This window comes from Paroedura picta, chromosome 2, assembly GCF_049243985.1.
Source record: "Paroedura picta isolate Pp20150507F chromosome 2, Ppicta_v3.0, whole genome shotgun sequence".
Taxonomy (NCBI): Eukaryota; Metazoa; Chordata; class Lepidosauria; order Squamata; family Gekkonidae; genus Paroedura; species Paroedura picta.
Window position 1 is genome coordinate 132,572,945 of NC_135370.1, and position 14,193 is coordinate 132,587,137.

The window sequence follows — 14,193 nt, forward strand, 5'->3', positions numbered from 1 at the left end:
TTTGCCAGTGCCTTCCCCAGTCATTACCGTTTACCCCCCAGCAAGATGGGTACTCATTTTACCGACCTCGGAAGGATGGAAGGCTGAGTCAACCTTGAGCCGGCTGCTGGGATTGAACTCCCAGCCTCATGGGCAAAGCTTTCAGACGGCTGCCTTACCACTCTGCGCCACAAGAGGCTCTACAGGTAGACATGGTCCTTACTAAATCTGTATTTCATGTTGGCCAAACCCTAAATCAAGAAAATAAATAGTTGATATTTGGAACAGCCGGCCTTCAGTTGTATATCTTTAAGAAGCTGATAAGAACTGTATCCATATAAAACTTCTCAAAATAAGATTCTGAAGAGCATCTGAATGTTCAATCAAGCAGCCCACAAACAGGAAGTCTACAATTTTACTGCAGAAAACTATACTATGACTGGAAACCCCAATGCTGAGCATGACAAAACTAGTCACAATTTTGGCATGAATTGCCATGTTAGTCTAGTTGCATTTTCTGCTTGAAGATTGTAGTATTTTAAATATTTTTTTCTGAAGAAGCAAATAAAATGCACATTAACAGGCCATTCACAGAGGTGGGAGAGACAACACAAACTTAAGATAAAGGCAATGGGGAGGCAATGGGAAGCAACAGAGCATGAGTAGCAGAGTTCTCCCCCACCCTGGAAACTGTGCTTGGCTCCCTAGAATATCTGACCCTTTAAACAGATGCAGTTCCAGGGTTTTTTAGACTTCTCAACAAGCAGACAAGAAGTAAGCTTTGACACTTCCCTAAAATTCTGAAAAAGTCAGGTTTTACACTATGCATCCACATAGGTGTAGGACCAAAGCACACATTAAGGTTTAATTCATGCAAGTATAACTCAAATATCCTCTATCAAGGAAAAGTTGCTTCTGGAAAACAAAACCAGAAGCAGTGAACTGGTATCAGGAGGTGTTCAGTAATTTTCTTACTTGCTGCTCTCTATTCCAAATCCATCTCAAGTAATTTTTCCCACAACAGGACTTCCAGGGTGTTTTTCATGTGGGCTGCCCACAAAAAAAAAAGAGGCACTTGCTAGTATTGTATCAATTGGCTCTTAAAAGCCCATGGACAGGGCAATGTTATCTGGCAGTCTGCCTGAAGTGATTAGTTTAGAATTGTTATGCTGTCAGGCTCATTAAATTCAGATGCATGTAGTTTTGCATTATGTGCCTGCCTCTCCCTCTCTTAAGTGTGCAGTATACCTAAGCATGACTTGCTTTTTAGGACAAATTATATTGCAACTTCCCCATCCTGTATATATTCACAATGATTAGTGCTAACACTTATAAAAAACTGAACAAAATTCAGCTCTTACTTCCACAGTGTTAGTCAGCCAGCATACACCCACACGAAACACAATGTCTTCAAGCATCAATTAATTGCAAGGCAAGCCTATGCATAACACACTCTGTTTCACAGATTTTCCTCCAACAGGATAGATCTTTTTGCCCTGAAAGGTGCAGGCTCAGACACAAAAGTAGGTGTCTGACAGAACATGGGAAAGTTATGCAACTCCAGTGCTAGCCGTGGGCAGAGGCAACCAAAATTCTGAAGCAATGTACTAACTGCAGCATGCTTAGGAGTACAGAAAAGAAAGCCTCTCCCAAGTGCTGCCAGATAGCACGATAAATGGAGACAGCTTTCTGCAAAATCAGCCTAAGTCTTGTGTGGCAAGACAACCTGAAAGCATATATTCATATTTTGGTACAGCACCAAAGTTCAAGAAGAAGAAGAGTTGGTTCTTATATGCCGCTTTTCTCTACCCGAAGGAGACTCAAAGCGGCTTACAGTCGCCTTCCCTTTCCTCTCCCCACAACAGACACCCTGTGGGGTGGGTGAGGCTGAGAGAGCCCTGATATCACTGCTCAGTCAGAACAGCTTCATCAGTGCCATTGTGAGCCCAAGGTCACCCAGCTGGCTGCATGTGGGGGAGTGCAGAATCTAACCCGGCATGCCAGATTAGAAGTTTGCACTCCTAACCACTACACCAAACTGGCTCTCAACATATCTTGTGGCTGAAAAAAAGTTCTTAGAAGGGCAATTTTAATTTAGGCACCACACAAAAAAAAGTCTTCTGGGATTGTAGGTAATGCAGCAACAAAAACGGAGAATGCAACACACATCTGGTGCTTAATGGCATTGTTGCTTTCTTTTTATCAGATACCAGCCCTGCAGGGTAGGGTACAGTACTTGCCTACTTCACTACACTGACCAAATAATGTCCAAGCAGTCCCATGGATGACTAGGACATTCTCTTCAGCAAAGTTAGCAATGGTTATAACATACACGTACAACCTCAGAAAGAGGTATTTCTGGAAAAATTCCTATTCACACAGGAACTCATCAAGGTTGTCCTCTATTGGCTTTGATTTTTTGATTTGGCTACTAAGCTTCTGGGATGGAGCATGGCATAGAATAGTTTGATCTCATCAAATCTCAGAAGTTAAGCAGCATCGGTATTTTTAAGAGAGACCCCCAAGGAAGACTCTGCAGAGGAGGGAAATGCCAAACCACCTCTGCTTAAACACTTGGCTTGAAAGCTTCTTGCTGAGATTGTCTTAAGCCAGCTGTGACTTGCTGGTACTTTACACACACTGAACCTTTGGCTATAGCTATTGGTTAATGGAAAAAATATGGAATGCATTTTGGTGTCATTATTTCTCTAAAAAATCTTTCATTAAGCATACAGTATAGCTCTAACCTTAACAAGACCACAAGTCTCATTTATAGAAGTGGTCGACAAGAAACACACATTTATGGTGATATCCGAGAATGGATTTTTTAAATATCATCATTAGTCAAGAATAATGCAGTTAAAATCTGTTCTGTGACATGAGAAGATTAGCTGGTCAGATATCTGGGTGTTTGGATGCTATAAAATCTTGATCTTTTGTCATAATACATAACCCTAATACATGATTCAAGTAGTGGACAAAGGGCTATCATACCAGAAGACATGGTCAATCTCTTGGTTGGGAGGAATCTCTGCTTAAAATTGATGTGAATCTGCCTAATACATTTCTAAATACATTTTCCCCAAGATGTAAGGACAAATGTGCTGTCCTTGCATCGCAGGGAAAACATTTTAAGAAATTTGTTTGGAGTAATAAAGCCCCAACAGCAGCTGGGGGGATGCCTTGTTATAGGCAGTTGGGGGTGCCTAGTATATAATGTTATATTACAGAGAAGATAAACTAGCAGCTACAAAGAAATGGTTTGTTAGGAAAAGATATACTGATCTTGAAATCTTCACTGGAAAAAAGCCTGCAGCTGAGAGATTTGATCTGGTTTTTGCAAGAGGTGAAGAATTTAGTGATAAACGTAAACCATTTTCAAGTCCTGATCTTTCATATTTAACTTCTGCTTTGTTTAATTACCAACTGCGTGTTTTTTCATGAAATAATTTTAATGTATTGAAGAATAGTAAATTAGATACATAAGAAAAATCATTAAAGGATTAACATATCTTGAATGATGAGGAAATTACATATAATTTAGGGGACATACAATAATTTCCATTTAAAAAAATAAGGAATATAGTTGGAGAACACATATGACCAGAACCCACTTTTGAATATATAATTAGGGACAATCATATCTGTAGCAGAATAAGAGCACAGGTTTACTCACTGTTATTCAGTTTAGATACTATTTGCTAGCTACACAAGCAAGTGGGAGAAAGATTTATGAACTGGGTTGAATTTACAGGAGTAGAAATGGATTAAGGAAAATACTCAACACTAATTCTGATGAGTATGAAAGACCATTCTGCAAAATGTTTCTGCAACAAAATCTTACTACTCCTTATCAAGTTCTCATAAATATTACAGACTATAGTTACAGACATGCAGATTTGATAAACATTTTGGACATATCCAAACTTTAACCAATTTTGTCAAAAATGCAGTAATAAACCACAAGATCCAAAGATTGCTCTATTAGGATATTTAGAAGGATTGGTAGCTTCCTCAGACATTGAGTTAGTTTCAACTATGCTTACAGCTGCTAAGAGGATTACTGCTACACAATGAATTAAACAGGATACCATCTATAAAAATTGATTTAATAATATTCTAGATGTAGCATTATCAACTAAATTAATGTATTATCAAAGGATGCAAAATAACTGACAATGTACAGAATGTTGGACATCTGAAGACAATCACAAAAACTTAAACTGGAATAGATACATCATTTTGCTTTTTATGAACTACTGTGAACATCCTTCTCTCCCCCCCCCCCATTTCTATTAAGCTATTATAGAATGTGTGCACTAAAAAACAGAAATGTCATCAGTAACCACTGAAAATGTATCCTCACCACTCAACATATATTCAGAAAAATGGGGGAAGTAGAAGCTACAAACTTATTAGGTCTGAATCAGATGTTTCTTGTTTATGTTCACTCTTACCCTTTCTCCTCCTTTCCCAAGTATCTCTAGCCAAACAGAATTCTATCATTCCCAAGTATCTCTAGCCAAACAGCCCTCACTGGCAGTCTTCAAGCAAAGGTTGGATACACACTTTTCTTGGATGCTTTAGGATGCTTAGGGCTGATCCTGCGTTGAGCAGGGGGTTGGACTAGATGGCCTGTATGGCCCCTTCCAACTCTATGATTCTATGATTCTATGATCTTGACTCATTTTCAGCTTAATTTATTCTTCCTGTTATTCCCATGATGGTTACTGCTTGTAGATATGCTTCATTTCTGGGAGCTTTAAGCTACTACAGAGGCTGCCAAAAACCACATCTCAATTAAACAAGAGCAGAAGACATCCCACCTTAATTCCCTCAATCCTGAAACCCAAGTTAGCACTGGAGCTGATGGTCTCCCTCCACTGCATGTACCGAGGTTTTGTCACAGCGTGCTGAGAGTTCTCCTCAGCAGTGGGTGCCAGAGGGTCCACATCAATCATTTTCTTATACATATCCTTACGCAACTTTGGCTTCTCTCGAGCTTTAGTCAATTCTTCCTCCAGATATGTCCTGCAAAAAACCACAACAAAACCCTGATACTGACAACTTATGCAACTTCTGAATATAGCATGCATGCCAACCCAACCAAAATTAAGCAATAACACCAATTCTACTCTTCTAAGTAAGTTCAATAAACCAACCTGGAAAATTCATCATCCTGGTTTCATCTCTATAGGTTTTGAAAATGGTGCTTTCAGGTGTTAGGAGATATCCTTTTTTTCCTCTTTTTTTGCAGCTGTGACCCAATGAAAATTCATTAACAATTTAATTTTGTGCTCCAAAGCTGAAACCTGATATTGGTGATATATTGGAGTCAGATGCCCTGCTAGGAAGGCATTTACGCTTGATTGTGAGGATTTTAATTGTCACTTTTTCAGTTTCTAAATTTGACTGATTCTTATCCATGGTTCCTCTATATATTTGTGAAACAGCCTAGGGGGTGGAATGTGTCCAGTTGTCCAAGTTGGAATAGGGCCAATCTGGGTGTAGCCAGATTTGCCCTGATTGGCGCTGCCCCTGGGGCTGTTGCCCTCTGTCCCTGGACTCTAGCCTCTTTGCTCTCAGATGTACCTCAGTGCCTGGAGTCAGCAGCAGGTAAGGGGAGAGGGCCCTGGGTAAAGAGTTATGGTGGAGGGCCTGCTAATGAGGGTCTCTTGGCCTGCTAAGCAGGGCCTGCTAGGCTGGCCCTGCTAACGAGGGCCTCCCGGTCTGCTGACTGCCTGCTAAGGAGCTCTGTCCCGGGCCAGCCACCATCCACCCCACTTGACCCGGCTGCGAGCTACGGCCCAAAGCCACCTTAAGCTGCCTGGCTGGGGGCCAGGGGAGGGGACCTTTTCAAGGCCCATTCTTAGGAACGGGCTTTGAAGCTAGTTAATCAAATCTATTGCAGACATTTGTAAAAAAACAAAAAGTCTACTGACCTACTTCCATTGTTTAGAAGAGAATTTGCTTGCCAGAGGACATAATGATGGGCACAGGAATAAACAGCTTTAAAAGGGGATTAGACAGATTCATGGGTATCAGTGGGTACTAACCAACCTCCACATTTAGAAGCACTAATCCTCTAAATCCCGGAGCCATAAGGCAACATTAGGAGAAGGTCTCAGTCTCTTTCTCCTGTTGTTGGCCCTCCAAAGAAACTGGTTGGCCACTATGTGAGACAGAATGCTGGACTACTTATCTGATCCAAAAGACCTCTCCTTATAGTAGAGTCCATTCTGAATAACATCTGAGCCATTTGGCTAAAGAATCTCTCTGTGGAGTCTCAAAGACCATAGGAGAAAGACTGGCAAAACCACTCTAAAGTAAAGAGAACAATGAACTATATGGCCTAGGCCAGTGGTCTCCAACCAACCAGTCGGGTCCTGGAGGGGTTAGGTAAAGGCACCCCATTTTCAGCATATCTTTTGATGTCTCTCCTCAAAAGATCCCCCAAATTTCAAATAGACTGGACCAGGGAGTCCAATTCTATGGGACCCCAAAGAAAGTGCCCCAATCCTCCTTCACTTCCGCTGGCAGGGGAAAAATAGCAAAAGAAAAGGGAGGGGGGCTGATATCAAGCCAGAGAGTCTCTTCAGTAGAAACTCAAAAGTGAGGAGATTTTTCCAGGCCTCACAGAACTTGTGCACATACAGCATGTTCAGCATAACTAGTGCCAATATGGCAATGCCAGTTTAACAGATCCAAGCAAGGGGGTGCAAGCACGGCACAGACAGTATACGTACAGAATGCCCAAAGCAGGTGCCCCAATACTCCACTGTTTTCAATGGAGGGGAAAAATGCGTTTAAGGGAAGGCACTGGGTTTTACTGGCCATTAGCACACAGCTCTGGTACAGCTTAGCACTCTGTGCATGTATTGGCTATGCTAGGCTTCCAATCCGCCCCCCCTGGCACTGTCACAGTAGTCCTGGTTCTGCAAAAATGCCCCCCACACCTTCACATTATACTGCATAGACTCTCTGGTTTGATATCTCTACTTTTTTGCTGTATTTTCCCTTCCATTTTGAGGATGGTGGCACCTTCTTTTGGGGTCCATAGAAATGGACCCATTGATCCAATCTTTTTAAAACTTGGGGGACTTTTGAGTAGAGGCACCAGAAGCGATGTTGAAAATTTGCTGCATGTACCTCAAAGGACAGCCTCCCCAGATCCCTGCGTAGTAGGTTCCCCACTATAGCTGTTGGAGATCAATATCTATAATGGCCCATATAGGCCAGAAGTGGTCAAACTGCGGCTCCCCAGATGTCCATGGACTAAAATTGCCTTGAGTCCCTGTCAGTATAAGGGCTCATGGTAATTGTGGTCCATGGACATCTGGAGGGCCACATTTGGGCCACTGCTGCCATAGGCTATAATGGAGCCATTGGCATTTAACTGTCTCACAGTCGCTTTAAATGTGTCCTTGAAGCTGCAGCTTCATCTGGAACAATGCTTAAAGAGAGTGCATCTGCTTTAAACATCAACTACAGCTATACTCTTTCCCCACATAATCCCAAAGTTTGGGGCAATTATCTGGGATTGGCTATATACTTGATAGCCAAAAATACACATATATATCCTCTGTATCCAGCTGAAGAAATAGCCAATAAACATCAATAAGGTATTTTCCAGCTATTTTTTCAGCTCTCAAAGAGTCAGATGTACATCTCTAAGAGCTATTCTCAAAAAGATTAATAGTGGTAGAACCTCTTTTATAACTATGGATGCTCAAGTCACAAGAGTAGAATAGGTAGCATTTTTCCATCTTCACCAAGCTAAACTGCTAACACCCTATTTGACCCCAGAACACTTAGCCATGATGATCCATACAATGGTGATCTCAGGACTGGACTACTGTAACTCACTCTACGCAGGCCTTCCGTTGTACCTGATCCAGAAAGTGCAGCTAGTCCAGGATGCAGTTGCCTGGGTTCTCACATAAGCATCTTTGAAAGCCCATATAAGGTCAGTCCTTCAACAACTGCACTGGTTGCCAATTGAATTCCACATCCAGTTCAAGGTCTTGGTACTGACCTTCAAGGTCATACATGGTCCGGGCCCTGCATATCTGAGGAACTGTCTGTCTATGTCCTCCAGAGAGTGCTGCGATCAGCTAATTCCAACTGTCTGAACACCTCCAGCCCCATGTAAGTATGCTTGGCCCTGGTCCCTGCTTGATGGAATGAGCTCCCAGATGAGATCAGGACTCTGATGGGACTCACTGAGTTCCGCAGGGCCTGCAAGTTGGAGCTCTTCCATCAATGTTATGGCTGAGGTCAGTACAACCAGATTAGGCCTCCCTCCCCTTCCCCTCCCCTCCTGTGATCCCCACTGGAGTTACTGTTAACCCTACTTACCTGTGGGACCGCTTATCTGCTTATGCCCCCCATAGGGCACTCTGCTTTGCAGCTAGGAATTTTCTGGCTGTCCCGGGCCCTGGCCCCAACCTGGTGAAATGAGCTCCCTGAAGAGCTAAGGGCCCTGTTGGATTTGTCAATTTTCCGCAGGGCCTGGTAAGACAGAGCTCTTCTGCCAGGCGTATGGTTGAGGCCAGGGCGGGGTTCTGGAGTTACCAATGGGGGATCCCTTAGTGCTGGTTAGATCAGGACCATCACTCCCAATGAGAGAGCTTTTGACCGTAAGTCGAACAGTGGGTGGGAATTAGAATTCTCTGCATCGCCAACTTTTAATGTTTACTGCTAATGTTTATTGTTTTAAGGGTTTTTATAGAGGTTGTACTGGTTTTTATTGTTTTATTGTGAACCGCCGTGAGTTTGAATGGAGAGCAGCGGTATATAAATTTGAAAATAAATTAAATAAATTTAAAAAAATAAACTCGGTTGCAGTAAAGACTTTTGTTTTTAAATTGTTTTGAATGTTATTTTATTAGTTAAATTGTTACAGGTATATTACTCTAATGATGTATTTTATGATTGTCCATCACCTTGAGACAGTTGGTTCAAGAGGGGTAATATATTCAATGAATGAATGAATGAATGAATGAATGAATGAATGAATGAATGAATGAATGAATGAATGAATAATCTGTAGTTTACCAAGTATGCTCTATCTCATCTCTATCACAAAAAAAATACAGTCTGATTACAGGGTCTCTCACCTTATTCCCATCTTACAGTCCATCACACAAGGCCCCTCAAAGTTGGCAAGAAGGTCGTCCAGTTGGATATACGATTCACCGTCTCTCTCCACAACACCATGGTAGACTGGGACACAGGAGTATAACCGATCTTTCTTCAACAGCTCAAAGCACTTCTCCTCATTCTCTGAGTAGCGTTTCAGAATTGTCCCACCATCAGCTGCCTTGAAACTTCCTGTAATAAACAGAACATGCTGACATACTTAGGAAAGCCTCTCCTCCAAATTGCCCAACACACCCTTATCCTTTAGATAAAGTCTTTCTTGGAAAGACAGTACATGTCTTATAAAAAGAACACCCACTGCAAACAGTGTCTGGTTATTTTTTTTTTTAATCACATGGAATGTGTACATAGGCTTGCTCTAGAAACACTACGCTGCACTGAAAGTTAACAAGCTAAGTCATTTTACTACTTCGGTACCAGATTATATGATTAAATCTTCACAATGCTACCACTGTGTCCTGAACTGAGATCTACGATGTACCTGTCCTCAGTATGCAAGAAATTATTAACTGGCAACCCATGACTAGAAGCCAAGTCATGCATTTTGAATACACATATTCAATTTTCTCCAGGTACTGAAAGACTCTTGGAATCATGCAGCTGCAATGTCTTACTGTTCTAAGATGAAAATGTATCCACCATAAACCACATGATCAATGCCATGAGGCTGGATATGAGTTCAGAGGGAGCAACTTCCCCTTCCAAAACTGCAATGACATCTTATTCATAGATGTGTATTAAAGGTAAAGGTATCCCCTGTGCAAGCACCAAGTCATGTCTGACCCTTGGGGTGACACCCTCTAGCATTTTCATGGCATACTCAATACGGGGTGGTTTGCCAGTGCCTTCCCCAATCATTACTGTTTACCCCCCAGCCAGGAAGCTGGGTACTCATTTTACCGACCTCGGAAGGATGGAAGGCTGAGTCAACCTTGAGCCGGCTGCTGGGATTGAACTCCCAACCTCATGGGCAAAGCTTTCAGGCAGCTGCCTTACCACTCTGCGCCACAAGAGGCTCTTCAGAAGAGATGTCTATTAACCCATGGCAAATTCATGCACCATACATAGAGTGAGACCAATCCTAAATCATACCCTACATTCAACTACATAAAGCTAGTCCAATCTTTTGCTGCCAGCACTGGACATCCTTTTGGAATCAAAGGAGCTGTAACTGAACCAATTTTTGTAAAGGCCATGCACAAGGAAATGTGAATACTTCCTATAAATGCATACTTCCCATAAAATGCTTCCCATTTAGCTTACACCTTTCACATACCTCAGTCAGAAAAGGGACTACAGAAGCTAGCATAAATCATTTAAATATAGCAAGCAGCTTGGCCAAAGAGTCTTTCAACTTCCTCAAGAGAGCTAAACAAAACACTACTTGGTTAAGCGGTCTCCTATCTGCTACCAATTTCCCACAAGTTCTTTGTAACCTCCACCATCAGCCTACTCCAGCAGTGACCATGCAAATTTACAACCAACTACATTTCAGAGAACGATTAAAATGTTGAATGTGCTGCCAGAGGATGTAGTGATGGCCGTAGGAATACATGGCTTTAAAATGTGATTAGACAGATTCATGGAGGATAAATCAGTAGCTACTAGCCATGGTGACTGAAGGGAACGCCCACATTCAGAGATATTAAGCCTCTAAATCAGTAGTAGTCAAAATGCGGCCCTCCACATGTCCATGGACTACAAGTCCCATCAGCATTCGCTGGCAGGGGCTCATGGGAATTGTAGTCCATGGACATCTGGAGGGCCGCAGTTTGAATACCTCTGCTCTAAATTCTAGAGCCAGGAGACAATACTACGGGGAAGTCTTGGCTTTTATGCCTGTTGTTGGCCATCCAGAGGAACTGGTTTGCCACTGTATGAGTCGGGATGCTGGACTAGATGATCCATTGGTCTGATCCAGCAGGGATCTTATTTCCTCCACAGGATTTTAGGTTCAAAAGAAATTTCATACAAGAAGAGTGAAAAACTGAGCATCTGAACTGCAGTATACCAAATACAAGAAACAGATGTGGTTATTTGCATGTGTGTACAGACACCTCACTGAGAAAAATAACTAACAGTTATTCCTAAAGTGCATATTTTGCTTCTTTGTCAGATTGGTTACAGAAGATATGTCTTCATGTAAACCAAATGTTCCATCCAGCTAGGCAAAACAGTCTAGCTGTGCTTACTCAGATCTATGATTCATCTTCTGAAAATTATGAAACAGGATAGCATGTATTTCATTTTTTTTAAACTTCACACAGTGTTCACAAAATGGGCTAACCATTTTGGAATACTGAGATAAAGAAGGTAGACTTATTTTAAGGTCAGAAGTCCTTCATAAACATTGCAATTTTATTATCAATTTTTTTGCAATGGCCGAACAAAGCAGGAAAGTTTTTGTTTTTACCTGTGTGACCAGCCAGTTGTACCCAGGAGTACCGCTTCTTGAAGGGACTGATGACTGGCAAGCTGACAATGGTTTTTATTGTCTGCCATGCTTTTTTCTGAAACAAAAAGCAGAAAAAATCCACTTCAACCCACTCATGTAGAGTATGCCAAGCAATTGGGTACTTGTGCACAGAGATTCATGGCTTACTATCAGCACTTGTGAGACCCTTATAGCCTCTAAGAACCATCTGCCACTATATCAAGTAGTTAGTTATTAGGATATTGAGTAAATGACTCACTAGGCAAGCAGATTCAAAAACTGTTGATCAAAGGGTGTAGCTTTCATAAGGCATCTCAGGGAACACCACATATCCTTATTTCACTTCCTGGCTTCCTTTAAAAGATCATTTTCTTCTACTGACACAACTGTCTGTCTACATCCCTGTATTTAGAGATGTCCCAGCTGCAATAGGAAGGTGTTAAACAAAGTGGCATTGAAGTAGCATATTCTGATTCTGGTTAAAATGTGAACAAAGGTGCCTCACCATAGCTATGTTTTCACTTGTTCACTGAAGATGTCCAGCAATTAAAAATATCTAACAAGTGAAAATGAGGATATCTTTATCCATTGTTGTTTCTCTATATATTTGTGAAATAGCCTAGGAGGTGGAACGTGTCCAGCTTTCCAAGTTAGAATAGGGCCAGTCAGGGTGCAGCCAGCTTTGCCCTGATTGGGCCTGCCTCTGCAGCTCCCGCCCTCCGTCCCTGGACTCTAGCCTCTTTGCTCTCAGAAGCCTCAGTGCCTGGAGCCAGCAGCAGGTAAGGGGAGAGGGCCCTGGGCAAATGGTCGTGGTGGAGGCCTTGCTAACGAGGGCCTCTTGGCCTGCTAGGCTAGGCCTGCTGACGAGGGCCTCCCAGCTTGCTGACTGCCTGCTAAGGAGCTCTGTCCCGGCCCTGCTAACAAGCTGCTCAGCCCTGCCCACCGCCCTTGGTCTGGCTGCAAGCTGCGGCCCAAAGCCACCTTAAGCGTCCTGGCTTGGGGCCATGAGAAGGGGCCCTTTTAAGGCCTGTTCTTAGGAACGGGCTTTGAAGCTAGTACAAAAATATTTTCTAATTTGAAAAATGCTAACTGTTCCATATCTTTTGAAGTTGGGTAGCATGTGAGTTGGGTATGGGATTTCCTAAAAAACAAACTGGAGAACTGGGATGATTACTAATTCAGGTGGGTAGCTGGGTTGGCCTAAAGCAGCTGAACAAAATTTGAACCTAGTAGCACCTTTAAAAAAAACTGTTGGTCTTAAGATGATTGTTGTTGAGATGATTATTGTAACAGTACTGGATAATACAACAATTTCAAACCATTTCTCACAACTTATCAGCTCCAAGGTTCCCCCCAAATTATATTGCATAGATCTTGTTCAGCTATACAGATTAACGCAGAACCTTTTAAAACCATTACAAATCACAGGAACTATTATACAGATATCTAACCAGCTTGATGTAGTGGTTAGGGATGCGGACTTCTAATCTGGTGAGCTGGTTTGATTCCCCACTCCCCCACATGCAACCAGCTGGGTGACCTTGGGCTTGCCACAGCACTGATGAAACTGTTCTGACCAAGCAGCAATATCAGGGCTCTCTCAGCCTCACCCACCCCACAGGGTGTCTTGTTGTGGGGAGAAGAAAGGGAAGGCGAATGTAAGCTGCTTTGAGACTCCTTCAGGTAGAGTAAAGCAGCATATAAGAACCAACTCTTCTTCTAACCTGACTAACATAAAAAGACATCTAACTGATATAAAAAGTACTCTCCAAATTGGCCTATAGCCACATGCAATACATTTTTGACTGAGAAAAAGAAAATACTCTCCTGGCCACACTGAACTAGATATTCTGCCATGCTTTGCTCTTTGAAGTACAGAATAAAGGGATGCCAACAAGCAAGGACTTATCCTTATCCATGGTTCCTCTATATATTTGTGAAACAGCCTGTGGGGATGGAATGTATCCAGCTGCCCAGGTTGGAATAGGGCCAATCAGGGTGTGGCCAGCTTTGCTCTGATTGGCCCTGCCCCTGCAGCTCCCGCCCTCTGTCCCTGGACTCTAGCCTCTTTGTTCTCAAATGCACCTCAGTGCCTGGAGTCAGCAGCAGGTAAGGGGAGAGGGCCCTGGACAAAGAGTTGTGGTGGAGGGCCTGCTAACAAGGGCCTCCCAGCCTGCTGACTGCCTGCTACGGAGCTCTATCCTGGGCCTGTTCATAAGCTGGCCAGCCCCTACCTGCCCCACTTGATCCAGCTGCGAGCTGCGGCCCAAAGGCACCTTAAGCTTTCTGGCCGGCAACCAGGGGAGGGGACCCTTTCAAGGCCTGTTCTTAGGAATGGGCTTTTAAGATAATTATTATAATTATTCTATTTTTATAACCTGCCCTTTCTTTGATGGCTCAGCATGGGTCACAATATGTTTTAAAACCATCAATATAAGTATCACATACCAAAACAGAACGTACAGTGGTGCTCAGCTGACAATTGCCACATAAAGCACAATTCACGCATAATAACAAACCAGATCTTGTCATTATGGAAATGAGCCTCAGAAATCTGCAGAAATCCTCTCAGATAGGTGTGTCTAGGATTGCAGCCAAAATCTTCTTATTCCCCCCAC

General features: G+C 42.6%; 1 protein-coding gene across 1 annotated transcript in view; it reads right to left on the reverse strand.

Moving 5' to 3' along the window:
- The window catches only part of ITPKA (inositol-trisphosphate 3-kinase A), a 72,967-nt gene that overhangs the window by 8,856 nt on the left and 49,918 nt on the right, over positions 1 to 14,193 (reverse strand). The window contains exons 2-4 of the mRNA XM_077322821.1: positions 11,555 to 11,651; positions 9,099 to 9,312; positions 4,806 to 5,010 (exon numbers count right to left, since the gene is read on the reverse strand). Of these exons, the coding sequence (XP_077178936.1) occupies positions 4,806 to 5,010; positions 9,099 to 9,312; positions 11,555 to 11,651 (516 nt within the window). The remainder of the gene's footprint in view (positions 1 to 4,805; positions 5,011 to 9,098; positions 9,313 to 11,554; positions 11,652 to 14,193) is intronic.